This window comes from Zonotrichia leucophrys, chromosome 2 (assembly GCF_028769735.1).
Source record: "Zonotrichia leucophrys gambelii isolate GWCS_2022_RI chromosome 2, RI_Zleu_2.0, whole genome shotgun sequence".
Lineage (NCBI taxonomy): Eukaryota > Metazoa > Chordata > Aves > Passeriformes > Passerellidae > Zonotrichia > Zonotrichia leucophrys.
In genome coordinates, this window is record NC_088171.1 from 82207337 (window position 1) to 82223974 (window position 16638).

At 37.9% G+C, this 16638-nt stretch overlaps 1 protein-coding gene across 5 annotated transcripts in view; it reads right to left on the reverse strand.

Moving 5' to 3' along the window:
* Positions 1-16638, reverse strand: part of MTRR (5-methyltetrahydrofolate-homocysteine methyltransferase reductase) — a 28453-nt gene that overhangs the window by 7549 nt on the left and 4266 nt on the right. For 4 of the 5 annotated variants that reach the window (XM_064705526.1, XM_064705523.1, XM_064705524.1 and 1 more), the window contains 7 exons: positions 12366-12519; positions 9257-9374; positions 7981-8353; positions 5125-5247; positions 3337-3490; positions 2481-2569; positions 624-804 (listed from right to left, as the gene is read on the reverse strand). In XM_064705526.1, the coding sequence (XP_064561596.1) occupies positions 624-804; positions 2481-2569; positions 3337-3490; positions 5125-5247; positions 7981-8353; positions 9257-9374; positions 12366-12519 (1192 nt within the window). Of the gene's footprint in view, positions 1-623; positions 805-2480; positions 2570-3336; positions 3491-5124; positions 5248-7980; positions 8354-9256; positions 9375-12365; positions 12520-15128; positions 15282-16638 lie in introns of those variants that run through there. The other variant, XM_064705528.1, reaches the window with a different exon arrangement.

A 16638-nucleotide genomic window follows, 5' to 3' on the forward strand; every position in this document is an offset into this window, starting at 1 on the left:
CATTTTTGGGTAAAGGTGGACAAAATGACTGCAAGAACATAGAAAGCACTTTTGACTCCTACTATGAAACATATCAAGAAACTCTGGATTTTAATTTGAAAAATAACTGCCAGCAATTTCAGATGCATTTGACATCGTTACAGGTGCAGTCCCATCCTTTCAGTGTTTTATATCAGGAATCCAGTGAGTGTGTTAGACATAGCATAAATACAGATATACTGGGAAAAGCATTCTGTTTTAACAGGTAGAAGTGCAAGAAAAGACCATGTAGGCAGAGAAATTAGGAGTTGTAAAAATATGTCTTTTATAATTGTAAGCAATTGATGAACTAATTAATATAAAGACCCTAATCCTGCAAGCAGCTTATGCTTACTTTTTATGTACAGGAGTAATGCAGAGTCAAAGCACTGGTATGAACCTGAGTGTTTGCAGAAAGAAAGCCAAAGACTATGAACCATAAAACAGAGCTTTGTTCCTCAACAAGAGTTTCAGCTTGATCACCATAGAAACTATATTCCTAAAGCAGTAAACTGAACAGCTACTCCCCTTTCTTGGAAAATTGAACATTTAGCCTGATGCATTTTCAGAAACCAAATCTAATTAAATCTGAATCAGTCTTTTACCAATTAACAGGCTAAGTGAAGGCTTGCAGCTTGGAAAAGCATGAAGTAAATCCAGGAGGCAAACATTAGAATCTCTAATAAAGTGAGTATAATCAGAGGCTCCTTGTCTGCTGCAAAGCTCTTGAAGCCTCCGTTTTTCTCCGGCATCACTGGTACATTCCACAAGAGCTCGCAAAAATGCCTGTAGGGAAGAAAGGAAAGAGTGAAGGGTAAAAAACTTGTCCATTTGGGAAAATGATCACAAAACTAGGAAAAACTTGGGTTGCCTGGGGACATGAATTAAATTAATAGATAATACACTTTATCAGTTTTTTTTTTATTGCTCTTCTAATATCTACAAGTTGGCACATCAGGAAGTCCCACTTAGCCTGACCAAGGAAGAGACAAAAAAACAGTCACAAGCCATTTCCCCCAAAATTCCAGATTTTTGAAAGGTGTTCTTATTGCCCCTATTTACACTTTAGTTAGGCAGCTCCATAACACAATTCAAGATAAAACACCATTTGCTAGGGTACAGAAGCCAGGTAATGAGTAACAAAAATCTTAGAAGAGGTATGACTATAAATAAAGTATGGGATTAAATGAGTCATGTTAATGTTGTTGTGGTGTTTTATTCTATACCTTATGCCTACACACTGGTAAACTTTTCTTAAAGGGAAGCTAAATTGAGCATTGTAAGATAAAGTGAAGATCAGATGTAAGTAGTTACAAGGTGTTTTTTTTCAAAAAAGAAAGATGGAAATAGACACAGTGCATAAAAGAAAAGTGATAGAAAACACCAAATGCAATCAGATGACACATTCTACACAAAGGAATACTTGAAAAATAATGTGCGCTCAACCATAGAGCTTCCAGACAATAGTTCTGAGTATGGAGTGACATAAAGCACATTTCAGGCTGAAGACTTAATACAGCAGACAGGTTATAAAAACTGGCTTCAGTGATATTCCCCAGCCAGTACTCTCTGCCTACTCTTATTGCTGAGACAAATTTTCAAAACTATTAAATGCGGTTTTGAAAAGGTTGGAACAACAGGAATATTCCCTTCTGCTCCAAAATCCACTAAATTGAGTAAAAAGCTCCTCCCAAAAACTGATTTCCCTCAGAGACCTGACCACACAATCATTTAGCTTCATCTTTCACGTAAAGTTATCTTTAAAATATGTTCTGACAATACCAGAAATACAGATACGTTTTCAGTTAGAAGCTTTGAATTTTACATGCACAAAAAGAAAGGAAAATAATACATACATGTTGTGAGAACAAATACTAAAAAACCAAAAATCTTCTTTTGAATTCTGCTATGTTACTGAAATGTTAAAGAAAAGTTTTAAAATTTCACAGATTTCACACAACATTGTGAGTTGGAAGGGGCAGACGAAGAACATCAACTCCAGCTCTTAAGTGAATGGCCCACACAGGGTTACCAGCACCATGCTCTGACTAACTGAACTATTGTAAAGGACACTGTGGTACATTTGCATACAGCAACATGTGTATTTTAGCAACAGAACTTGACAGATGTGGCTCCCTCTGATTAAAAAAACTGTTTACTGTAAAATGACTATGGGGCTAGGTTCAGTCAGCCTTCCGAGTTATCTGGCACTGAGTCATCTAATACTTTTCTGCTTTCTTCCAGACTAGTCATGAATCAAGATACTGCAGAACAGGAATGTCTGCCAGATAAACTACCAGAAGTGACTTTTCTCAGAGTAAAGTACAAACAGTAGCATACAAACTGACAATCCTTATTCACCAAGAGATACCATAACTACACACAAAGCAAGGACAGATCTGTGAGAGACCATATAGCATAGAATGACTGATTTGTCTTTAGAAGAAAAAACACATAAGCACCTTTTTGGGAATTGCTCTTATTTCCAGACACCAAGTTAGAATGAATTTGAGAGTACTTCTTTCAGGGATGTGTTGTGGACGAACTGCTCCTGGTTCAGGGGAAGAACAAAAAACAAAAAGTAAAATGTGCATCTATTAATATACAGAAGTGGCATCACACATCTCATACTTAATAGACAACTTGTGCAGCCCTCAAAAGTGCAGGGAATCTTACGGTGAGAACTGATTTACCTATAAATCAGAACAACAAAGAGCCCTCCACCACCCTGTGAAAATAAAGACACAACTCAGCAGCACCATTAAGACCCCAACTGCAATACAAGACAGGAGTAATTCACACAGGTCCAGCCAGCACTACACAGTGAATCTGAAGCCAGTCCTTCTGAAATATGACATCATAAGACTCAGCAGAACACATCCACAGACCTACAAGTCTATTAAAAGGCACCTTTGCAACAGCATTAAGGCCTGTCCTTGAGGAGTGCAGCCCTCTTAGGATGTAAAACAGATTGACATGCAGTGTGGCGCAAGGAGATTTTTACTTCCAAGTGAGGGATTGTAAAGGTTATGTGATTAAAGCCTTATCTCCACAAACATGAAGGAGCACAGAGTAAGAATGAGATGGATGGATGCCAATGCCAGGCTGCAGCTCCCAGTCAAGAGCTCAACTACAGTAAAACCAACAGCAGCATTCTTATGCATCCTCTTTTTTAACACATCACTGTGAGTTCCAACATGCCTCTATAAAAGACAGTTGTGTTCCCACACTAACAGTAAAAATATTCAAAAGTATGCACACCAACTCCTACCAACACAGAAAGGAGTGCTGTTCCATGACCAGTGCATTACACCTTACCTTTCTTTTTAGTGCCCTGCTTAACTTTTACACAAACAAAGTTGTCTCCTTTTTCAGAAAGCCCCAAAATGTGAAGAAGCTTTTCCACTTCACTGACATTGTTGGGACACATTACACAGAAGGCATCTCCAGGCTGGTACTCAAAACCTGTATCCTGTTTTAAAACATGAAACATTTCTATTAAATCTTACTACAAACCAAGGCATTCCCATTCCTAACAACAACCTTCCTACTACTGTGCTCACATTAAGTCAAATATTTTTACTCTGTACTAACACTTTGCTGTTTTGAGCACATCAGAAATGAAGTAGTCATGTTTTCTTTTCAGGCTTAACCTTACTAATTAGAAAAAGTCTTTCGTTATCTGGTTTAAATATTTGGACACTCTTTAATGAGAACTGCTGAGCAGCCCAAACAGAAAGAAAATAAATACGTATTAAGAGGTTGTGTTATATAATCAGCTCAGATCATTAATTACTGATGTTCTACATTTTCTGGTTGGAGAATAGCACAGAAATTAAGTCCTCATAATTAATGTAACCTTTTGTAGATACACATCATCACTAAAAGAAAATTTGCTGGTTCAACTATTTGATGAATTGTGACAGAAATGACCAGAATTCCTTTTATTTTTTGGAGGAAAAGAAGAAAAAAAAACAAACAAGAGCACAGTGAAAATTCAAATCTTAAGACCTAGATTCTAATTTAGCTAGATTAGCTGAGATTCTTGTGTGCAACTGCTGAAACTGTTGTGTGCAACTCAAGCTCCTGCCTGTTACAGGAACATGCAGAATTATACTTGCATCATTATGTTTCCCTCATGCATCATGTGAGTGACCTGCACACACAGACTAGCAAGAATTTTAGGTGAAAAAGGCAAGAAAATGCTTATATTTTCAGTGAGGGCTGATGACAGAATGCATATATACATACCAATACATGCAAAAAACCATGTCGCTCAAAGAATCAGTTGCTTGAAACTTAATAGAATCTATTTATAACTGAGATTTAAAGATGTCTCGTGTATATTGAGACAGATGAGGCTAAGAGAGTCCAACAAAAGGTGCTGCCAAAAATCATAATATCCCAAAAATAATATTCTATCAATTTGGGAAACCACTCAAAAGTAACATTCTTTCCTTTTCAAGCTTTCCTATAAAGTAGTATCAAGCACTCTGCCTGCCTTTCATCTTCAAACCAGTATACAAAATACAATCTTCACTGAATAAACTAAACCAGTTTTCTAACTGAGGGTAACCAAGGTTGACAGTTTGAGTATCATGTTAACAAGGCAGAGCAAATTAATGTCAAAGGCAGAAACAGTGCTCAAGAGCTAATTCCTACTGCTTGATACTGTTAATGAAATTACTACTTGTGTAGATTACCCACCATAATAAACAGCCACAATTGACTATATAGTTTGTGAATATCCTTCAAGTTGTATACTTAAAAACTGAACAATTACTCATTTTTAATACTCCCTGACTGGCTTTCTCCACTGCAAATTCCCTTCATAGAGGTATTTCACTCAATATGATATCCATGGAAAAACAAAGTAATTAACTTGACACTTTGCTCCTGTTTTGACTTCGAGTCCTGTTTTTCAGCAAATAAATTAACCTTTACATTTACAAAATGGATCAGCATAAGCTGACATCCTATTGAGTACAGAAGTATTTTTTCTTTTTGAACAGTCAAAGAAATAATTTTCCCCCCTCAGTTACGATACATAACATGTTTTTCACCCTTTATTTTAACCCACTAAAGAAAAAGCCATCACCAACTTACTGCAATATCAAGCTCTAAGAGCAATGCAGTCTTTACTGCATCTTCCCTAGTGAGCTGAACTGCTTTTGTAACTGGCACTTCAAAGGTTCTTCCCTCTGAGATAAGTGAAGACAGATGTGGATTCTGAAAAAGACAACACAAAAACTTACGCTAAAAATGCAAATCAGCTTTATGACATCTTATTATGACGTACAGGAATTGGTGTTGGTACAGGTTGTTTTTGAAGCAATCTTAGAAAACAACTCAAAACAATAAGGAAAAACATGACTCTTTTATACACATATAGTGTTTTGCTCTTTTTAAAAAAATCACATCTAAACAATAACTGGCATATATTCAATTACAAAAAGTCAGTAGGCTTGAACAGTCTAATGGGCCTACATTATTATCAAATGCAGCGAGCTGTTTCATTTTTTAAGAACTGCCTTGAAAATAGCCAATTAGAGAATGGCATTTATGTTAAACCCCAGAAAACTCCTGCCTAATTAAAGGATTATTAGGTGTATAGAATGGACATAAGAAGTCAGAACAGAAGTTACATCATTGCAGGTTTACAGCTTAAGGGTTTGGGGTCCATTTGGGGTCTACTATTACAGGCAACTTATAAAAGGATTTTTAAATTAGAGCTAATGAGCAAAACCCACTCTACAAGACAGCATCATGTCAAAACACAACATTTCTAGACAGGTAAGAATGTGCCCCAAGTATGACAAATGGGCACAAGAGTAATTCCAGATCACATATGTCAAAGGCTGATCAGAATACAGCCCTCACTTTTCCATCACTACAGTAAGCAAGTTTCATTTGACATCAATGCAGGCAAAAATAAAAAGAGGCAGGAGGGATACCAAATGCCTTTAACAATACTCTGTCAAATGTAAAAGAATCATCCTACCAATAGGATGTCATTCTGAAGATCTCCTATTTAAAAAAGGAGACAAGAGCATCACTTGAGACCAACAGTTGGCAGTTTCTTTGTTTTCTTAGGATTTTGACATGGTGATTAATAGCTTGGGCCATATCAAGTCATTGTGCATCAACTGGTCTGCTGTAACTGTCTACATTTGTATTCTCTCCAAGTCAAATTCAAGGCATAATGAAATCAAGATTTAAGCTAAATTATATTATCTTACACTTCCCAGAAATGCTTTAGACCAACTCACTATTCTGCCCTGGTATTAGTATGTAGCAACTTGCTAATTCAACCCTGAGACAAGATCATTTAAGTAACTGGAGAGATCATGTACCAGGCCTTCTTTAAATGGCAGCGAGTCTCTGCTTGGAAATATCCAAACCTCACCTTGATGAATTTCAAAACACACCAACTTCAGCTCTGCTTGGCAAAAAATATCCATAGCTGCTGTTGCAATGTGAGATACCAAAAAAAGCACATGAATTGCGTGATACCTGCAAAACCAAACATGACCCTACATAGAACCTACTTGTTGACAAGATCTATCCAACTCTGTCAAAAATAGTTCCAAAGGAAAAATATCCATAAACACGCATTTGATTTTTTCCAGTGCTCAAGATGATCACCCTGTTCTATATATGAAATCTGGACTATTATATTTAATCTGTCACTGATTTCCAGATTAGCAGATTCAGCTTTTTCCATTTGCTGTTCCAATGCATAATTAACTTTTTTTTCTACATACAGAAAGGGCATCAGTATTAGAACCTGACAAACTATTTCAGAGATCAGTCTGCATATATGCTGACTTTAAGAAAATGGGCTCTTTTAAGGACTGTAGCAGCACATTCAACCCAACTATTACTCTTTAATAGAAGAGCACCTCTAAATCATAAACCTGAAGAATTTTGATTATTAAATTCAACAACCTGAGCAAAACCAACCGTACGAGGTTTAAAAGAGAAGCAAAATTATCCAGTGTTTAAATCCATACATTCTTCCATAATTATATTAGCCAGACTAAGTGATTCTCTCAGCATTTCCATTAACAGTCTCAACAGAGAATGTCAGTATCTGAAGATACTAAAGGACTTTCATGGTCATGAAAGTTGATCCAAGTCTAGATCTTGAGACCAGTTTCTTGGCCTGGGCCAAGATTCCCACAAAGCGGCCTGATGATCTGCACCCTTGGCTGATCCAGGCTGCCACCTCCTGCTTTGCACTGCTTAGACAGTGGATAGCAACGCTGGATTTGTTACCACACTCAGCTCCTGGCTCCCTGTCATTTAAAGAGCAGCCAGGCTTCACTGCTTCCTTGCATGGATAACTGAAACATCTGCACTCTGCAGGCAACCAGAAAAGTTAAGTCACTCCTGCCAATAGGAGGTGATTTCCATCTCATGATAATTCTTCTCTTAGGACAGCAGGTCTTCGTTCAATGTGGCTTCACTAGGAAAAGCATACTGGCTTCTTTTGATCTACAGTTCATCTCCCACTTTCCTCAGTACAAAAAGGATCTTATTTTCACAATGACAAGTTTCTCCATTACTAAGTATGCAGCAAGATTTTGAGCAATTTTACAGCCTCTTAGTGCATTCTGAAAGGACAAAAAATTTGAACAGAAACTTTACTGTATTCCTCACTACAGCAAGATGTTTTCACTGTTATAAGCCACAGAGGATTTGAATTCTTGCCTTCCTGACAATACAATACCAACTAGCTATTTAGCTGAATTATATCTTGACATAAGTGTCCCTAACCCATATGGTGGCACCTACATTCAGTATAAATGGACTTTTTACTTAAAATTCAAAAGCCTCCTGCACTGGGGACACATCTCCATTATGTAAGCATTCACTTGCTCTTTTGAGCCTCCTGTAGGAGTATACACTCATACTCCTACAAGAGCCAGAGGCTTCCATCACTCAAAGGGAAGTCCTTACCTCACCCTGGGTGTCCTGAAACTCCACCTCTATATATTCTGGTGGCAGGGCAGGAATATTAAGAGCAGACTGAGAGACAGGAGGGACAGAATGAATGAGTGAAGGTTCGGCATCTCCAGCTGGAGCCACATGATTGATGTCATCCAGTTTCTGTGACAGAGTATCAGAACCCCTTGCTTCCTCATCTTCTAGCTTCAAGGTCTGTACTTCAGAGCTTAACTTTAGCTCATGCACAGCATGTGGAGCTGTAGAGAGAGAGCTGGAAACAGCACTGACAGCATTGTTCATGCCTTCTTTCTCTTTCTGCAACTGTAATGCTTCCTTGAGAGCAAGCCAAAGTCCATCAATCCAAGGATCAACCACTAATTCCAAACTGGGAATGGAGGAGAAAAAAAAGAAAAAATGCATGGATGAATTATTGTGACTTCCTTGATAATTTGCAGATAATGAAAGAACACAAAAGCAAAAAACACTATTCACTTTCCATTTCTAATATATATCTGCAGCTGTTATCAAGATTACTCCTTTGTAAAAAAAAAAAATTATTTAGTTGTTACCACTATGTAAATTTACAGAATCTAAAATGTGTAACAGCCTTGCTCTTCCAACAGTTTCTCATTTTTATTTTCATATGCTGAACTTTATGACAGAAAGTTGAAGGCATGGCAGCAGAATATGCAACTTTTCATTGTGCAACAGCAACATCAATAGCTTACACTAATGGCCCATTTTTATTATTTCAGAACACAAGAGATAAGTTTTATGGTTATGACAATGTTTGTGCTCAACTGCCTTGCACAGAACCAATAAAAGCAGCAGTTCAAAATAACTAAGCCAAGACTACAGCCTACTGGCCAGAAAGAATAGCAAAACAGGGAGTTGTTTTCTTACATAATTCCTCTGCAGCAAAGAGAGAAATCTTCTTACGTAATTACTCTAAAGTGATCCTCTGCCCATCCCCAAAAGAGAAAAATAAAAAAAATTTAAAAGAAGAAAGAAAAGAAAGAAAAAAGAAATGATATTTTCAAACCCCTCTACTTACTCTGACTTACTTAATTTCTAAATACTAATTTTCCAGGCATTACACTTTAAAAATTGAATTTTACTTAATAGCAATTGAGACTGAAAAGGCATAGTGTTCTCAGGCAGAACTCATTTCTAGGAGGTGCTGAGTATCCAGCTTTAATGGACTTCAAACAGTTCAGAACATTTAGCCAAATACCTACACAAATATTTCATCATGAAGAAATAAAATCCAAACCCATCCAGCTCTTACCCTACACAGTCATCTGCTAATCCTGTGTCATAGAAGTGTTGGGCACCAAGTTCTTGAAGCCGTCGGTCTACTGTCCTTCCCCCATTACAGAAGAACATGTACTCTGAGTCTCCCAGACCTAGCAAATTCAAGGAAAGAGGAATCATGTAAACCAGGCAGCCTCCCTGGCTACACAAAGTCAGGACAGACTTTTCTTGCAGGCTAACAGAAGAATCAGGTATGTTGGAGCAAGTTCACAAGAGGCACCAAGATGATTAGAGGGATGGAGCACCACTCCTAGGAGGAAAGGCTGACATAATTGGGTTTGCTCAGCCTCGAAAAGAGAAGGCTTTGGAGTGCCCTAACTGTGGCCTTCCAGTACCTGAAGGGAGCCTGCAAAAAAGACATGGGGTATTTTTACAAGGATATGAGACAGGACAAGAAGGAACAGCTTCAAACTGAGAGTAAGTTTAGATTGGATGATAGCAAGAAATTCTTTATTGTGAAGGTGGTGAGGCACTGGCACAGGTTGCCCAAAGATGTTGTGGATGCCTCATCCCTGGAAGTGTTCAAGGACACATTGGATGGGACTTTGAGCAACCAGGTCTAGTGCAAGGCATCCCTGCCCATAGCAGGGGGTTGGAACTGGTGATCTTAAAGGCTCCATCCAACCAAGGCCTTCTATGATTCCATGATAATTATAATTGTGCTATGTAGACATACTTAAACACTTGCAAATGTAAGTGTATTATTCAGAGGCTAAATTGAAATATACATACATGTATATGAATTTCAAACGAAATTGTTTTTGTCCTGAAATAGGGCTGCAAAACTGTCTCCCTCCTTCCCAAATGTGAGACAGAGAAATACCCTGAAAACACTTTGCTTTCAGTATTTCACATGTCAGAAGAATACCGCTTTAGTTTGAGGCTTTTAAAATATACAAAATTCCTCTAACAGGAAAAATATAAGGAACTGAAAGCTGATAAACTACGTGTGAATTACCAAAATAATTGATCTTTCAGGATTAAGTTGTTAATAATGTCAACAACATGAGACAGTATTAAAAGAAATTAGAAAGTATTAGAAACTTGAGGGGAAAGAAAGGATCAAACATAGCAGTGATTTTAAACAAGAAGAAAGCTGAAACATCTGCATGAGGGACAACAGTCCAGCAACTTCCTCTGCAGGAATCAAAGATTTCTTTGCAGATCTTGTTTCACCTGCACTGGGTTTTCTGCTCCTTAACTGTTATGAAGCTGTTTTAGATGAAGATGTTCCTTGCTACCAGTTGAACAGGCAGTGCACTCAGGAGGTTATGTCCATGGAAGATCCAAGATTTTAAGAGGTCAACCAAATCACTGACCTACCCCACAAAAATGATCAATCATCCTTTAGAGATATTTGCGCAGCAATCCTAAAGACCACTGGGTTTAGGTCCATCTTCACAAAATCTTTAAGTAATCTACACCACTGTTTCACTCTTCTATCATAATTTTCCACAGCCTGACCCTTTCTTGTGTGCAATTTCAAATCACTTGATCTTGATTATTTTCACTGGTGCTGGTTTTGGCTGAAATAGTGCTAGTTTTCCTCATCATAGCTAATATGGGGCTGTACTTTGGACTTGTGCTGGAAACAGTGTCGATACCTCACAATGACCAAAGGGACATCCCACACCACATGGCATCATGCTCAGCACATAGAGCTGGACAAAGAAGAGGCAAGGGGAGGACATATGCAGTGATGGCATTTATTTTCCCAAACCACTGCTACTGAATGGAGCTCTGCTTTGCTGGAGATGGCTGAAACACCTGCTTGCCCATGGGGAAGGGTGAATGAATTCCTTGTTTTGCTTTAATTGTGTTTATGGCTTTTGCCTTCCCTATTAAATTGTCATTATCTCAATCCACAGTGTAATCACTTTTACACTTCCTATTCACTCCTCCTTCCCACTAGAGAGGACTTGGGGGAAGGAGAGAGCAGCTGGGTGGCTCTTGGTTTCTGGCTGTGGTTAAACCATGATGCCAACTAATAATGGAGCATTCCCCTCTCCTTTTAACATCCTTTTAATTTTTTTTTCCCCTTTTAAGAGGAGTTTTGTTTTCTCTCAAGTACAGTACTTAAAGCAAACATTTAATTGGACCAATTTAGATGGACACCATGAAAGTATTTTAAGACTGATAACTTGCTAAACTTGAATCACATTGTAATTTAGACACCTTAATAATTTCTGCCATAATAAAATTCATGATTAATACAGTACTTATCTTAACACATACACATATGCATGCAGTCAGCCGTGAAAAACCTTCCCATTTCACAAATTGTTATGTGGCAACAGTATAACAGCTTCTCAAAATGCTACATGATTAGGACGCATATCGTTTAGACTTCCACATTATATATCCAGGAGAAACTTCCTTCTAATGGATCCCTTCCTTATTAGAAACTTAGAAGTTTCCTTGCTCCCATCTATCAAATTACTTGTCAGGTAAAAATAACCTAGGTTTAAATAGACATTTCTGGAGCATGTTTATAAATGAAATTTGAAAACTGAGCAAACTAAGCTTACAATCAGCTCAAGATACATCATGCATTTTGCTTATCCATTTTTAAGCCGAAGGTACATTCATTCTCTTGATGAGTACAACATTCAAAACTAAAGTATTATTGCAAATTTAAAGGGATGGGAAGATTTAAGGTTTTTACTTTTAAGAACATTTTATATTGCCTCTTCCTCTGTAGAGAAAAATGCTCAATGACTCACACACCCAAGTAAACTAATCTAGTTTACTAATCTCTGTCGAAACTTAACATGAAATTTAAACTTCAAACAGCTATAGATAGCTTATATCATATAGTTATATGCATATCATGCAGAGAGAAAATTAAGCTGTAAAAAATTACATTGGTAGCTTACATTCAGATAATTTTTGTGATGTTTTTCCTTTATTGCTCATAGAGGACATTACATAAAACTGCTGTTTATAAAAACAAATGCTTTATAATACTTATATGTTTTATAGGCTATTAAAAAAGCCCAAACCACCTCTTCAGAAATAAATGAAATATAAAAATTATTCACTGACAGACAAGTTCTGCAATAATATAGAAAATACTAAGTCACCTAGCAATCCATACTGGAGATGTGCAAAATGGTCAGGAGGCAAGGTCTTGTCTTGAATTTTCTTCACAAACTTGCGGGCAGTGTCTGGCGGCTCTCCTGTCCCAGTAGTGGAAATAACAATAACTACAGGGTCCTTTTCTGTTTCCAGGTTATACTACAAGCAATAGAACAAGTTAAGTTACAAGGTGCCATTTGATACATAATCGTGGGCCTTAGATACTCTATCTCCCACCTTTCTTCTTCCCAAGTGTACATGGAAGTATAATATAAGTCTTTTAAGTATAATTACAAGCAATTTTGGGGATGCAACTTATGATCATATTTGGAGCTTTCAAGCTCCAAATTTGATAAAGCCCTGAAGAACCTGCTCTGACCTCAAATGACCTTGCTGCAAGATGACATCATAAAGCTTTTTCCAACCTGACATATCCTATGATCCCATATACAGATGTCTAAGGGCAGCATTTTGAGCAGGCTAGTAGATACATGAAGAATACTTCACAACTGCACTCAGCTTAAATACACAGTCCTTGCAGTATTCTGTCAAGTGGAAAAAGTATTTTTGTATATATGATCACAGTCACACAGCCATAATCCTCATGATTTCACACAGATAAGTGGGGTGTGGCCATACAAACTGAAGGGATCATTTCTAATTTCCATTAAGTATCATTTGGTCCTGTTTGATAACTTCCATGTCACAGAATTGCAGTATCACAGAATTAACTAGATTGGAAAAGACCTTTGAGATGATCACACCCAGAAAATCCCCCAGTCCTTTTGAGAGAACTAAGGTAACTCTGAAAAGTGATAATCAGACACCGTGCTCCGCAGTCTGATTAATTTTGGCCCATTCACCACTCCCCCAATTCATTTGTCTCTCCTTTGCTAATACTGGTCTCCTGCATTTCCCAGAGTTTCATGGGGCTACTCCCATTATACCAGCTTCAAAGAACTGTCTGTACTAGGGACTACAGTGTGTCAGCTCCATAATTCACATCTCATGCAAACATTTATTACTTCTCATTAAAAAGCCCTCAGAATCTTTGACTATCCCATCTTTAGACGGCTGCAGCACTGTCCCAATGTGCTGTCAGTCACGTCACCCATACAAATGGCTCTTGCAGCAACCCCTATGGCCTGTGGGCAGTGACCTCTGTGACACACAGCTCCAGTCCAGTGCTTGGGGGTGACCTCTGGAGATCACTTATTCCCACCCCATGCCTCAAGTGCAACTAACAGACAGGGCTGCACTAGGTCAGCAATAACTGGCTGAATTTTGAAAACTTCTCAGGGTAGAGATTTCCTGTTTCTGGGCAGTTTCTTCCATGCAGAAGAAGCCAGTGTCAAATCTGAGTTTATCAGGCAGCACCCAATGGATTTGGCCTCCTGTTGTCCAGTTTGGCTCACAGAGGCTGCTATCAGAGCATTCCTTAGGCTCCTTTTCACCACAATAACCTAAGCTCCTTCTACTACTCCCTGTGGGTTATAGTTTAAATCATCTCCCAGCACTCTAATAAAAATAACAGGACTGTGAAAAAATAGAAAGATTGCAAGAGGTGCTGTGTTTCACTCAGAGCAGCTTCAAGACTGCAATTCAAAACTTCAGATTTTGAGGAGTTATGTTCTAAACACCTCCCCCAATAAATCACTCAAACTTTATCTCCTTGTCAAGCCGTGTAAAAAATTACCTGACACCTACAACCCAAAAAGGCCAGGAATACACAGAAATAGACTAAAGCAGTTTTGCTTTTGGCAATGTTTCCAAATCTTTCCTGAAGAAGCTAAAAGCAGTTGCATGGTAAACTTAAATTACTACATGTCTTGCCTCTGACAGTGGCCTACAGCAGAAGCCTAGAGAAGCACAAGTAAACAGAGTAAACAGGCAAGGATATTCCCAGGGCACTTTGACAGACTTCAATGAGTTGTGGCCCAGGAACTTTCCAAACACAGCTTTTGTCTTTTACAACTTCAGGCAAACCCCAAGTACTCACAAAATCCTGACACTTTCAAAACTGATAAGTTGTACAAAAAAATGCCTTTAGGGTCCTGTTGCAATAAGGACTCATTTTCAAAACTTCCACAGCTGATTTGATAACAGACCCAGAGCTTCTGCAGTGCATTGCCACAGGTGAGCACCACATTCACAAAGAAAAGCAAATTCTTGAAGAAAAGAAAGTAAGGGTCTACTGGTATCACATGAGAATATACACTAAAATGAGCTCCATTAAAAAACCAAAAAAGATACAAGCTCAGGAAGTATGAAGTGGTGTATTAGAACAGAAGAATGATTAACTCACTATGTTATTGCTTACTCACTGAAGATTTTCATCTGCAAACTTGGATACCTTTTGAAAACTAAACATTTGGTGATACAGGTTCTGCAGTAATTTGTTGCTTTGTTCTTCTAAACTTCTTCTAAGCTTTCTGATGTTTGTATTTTTGTAATGGAGTTTCTCACGCACTTTTCATGTAAATAATGATTGTTTTGCCTTCCTTTCTGGAGGAGGAGAGAATTGATGGACTGTTGGTTTGACCAGTGTGGTTGGAGAGGTGGCAATTTCATCCTCCAATCCATGGTCACTTTTAAACTTCTATAAATATCGAGGTCCAGAAACAAACACACCTTTTTTGCCTTGGACATCTCAGTGTGTGAGTGTTGTTCATTTTGTGTCGTACTGTGACATGTGTCAATTACTGTGAGGTTTGCTACCCGACCAGACCAGCAAGAACCTAACACAACTACAAAGTTTTTTACTCTACCTTCCACTTCCTCCTATATTCTTTGTATTTCAGCTTTGTCTCACTCTTTCTCTTTCCTTCAAACATTCTCCTCAGCTGAGGACAGCAATGCCACACAAGAGCAGTGAGCAGGCAGCTCAAGCTGTGCATGGTTGCTGAAAGAAGAGGATGGGATTAAGCAGCCAGGTTTGTCTCATCCGGAATAATACATATCATGACAAATGTACTTATTCAAATAATTCACCCAAGGCTGACTACACACACTGTGACCCAAGATGATCTCAATTTAGCCTCCCATTTTTTACTGCTCCTCACTTCCACTTCATTTCAGTCTTCATAAAATGTAATCACCATAACCAACTAAAGATTTACGACCTTATCTCACCCCTGGGACTGTAGGTGAGAGACACTACTTGGAAAAAGTCAGTGTTCCTGAGACCTGAGCAGTCTCAGGAACTCACTTTTGAATGGCAAGTATTACTATTACTGGCTCTGTAACCACCTACTCCATCCACAGACCTTCACAAGGTCTGAAAATACCCAAAAGCTACATAAAGACAGAGCTTCTAACTGATAAATAGGGAAAAAACCAGAAGCTTATCTTTGACAAGACTTACTAAGCTGCAGAAGTTACTTTTTTCCTCAATGCCCAATTCTCAGATTCTCAATTCATAATTAATTTGCAGCTCTGAATGGTCTTGCCAAATTAAATACATTTATTTAAGTGGCAGGCTAATGACAGGGCTAGAAATGTTCTGACTATCACCTTCCTGAAACTAATCTCCAAACCTCTCAAATACAGAAGAAATTAAATGCAAGAATATAAAGAGAATCTTCACATTCCCTGCTGGCTGCATAAAAGTCTCTTTCTAACACTCAGCTCTGTACTTAGTGCAAAATTCATTCAAAATGTCTCACATATTCAAGTGCATGAAAAAAAACTTTTAGATGCTATTTCCTCCTCATCTCATATGGAATACCAGGCTATCAAGTTTTGATTGTTTGTTTTTTATATGTTTTTGTTTGAGGGCATACAGTTGAAAGTACTTCTTGAAGGAAATTACAGTCCATAATGCTTTCAGTTACAGAACTAAGCTTTCACATTCTTACCCTTGGATAACAGCAAGTAATAAAAAGCCACTTCCTTGTCCTAGCCAAGTATTTTATTTTGTTCTAGAACATAACTTGAAGTGAGTCCTGTGGGAATTGAAATGAGTGCATATGCTATGTAACACAAGAAGACCCACAAAAGCTCCAGGACATGCTGGAGCCCACAGTTAACATAACACAGAACATCAATGTAACAAAAGAAAAAAACCCCCAACCAACCAAACAAAAAAACCCCAGAAAAACCAAGAAGAAAAAGCATCATCTCTAGTAACAGCAGACCTGACCTGTAAATAAAGAATTGATTCACTACCGCATACATAAAAAAGTTTTCAAGAAGCCACTGAATCATTGTTAAAAGAGAGATAAAGACATATTAATTTAAAGTTCTAATAAGAAAAATCACAAGATTTATCTTTGGCAG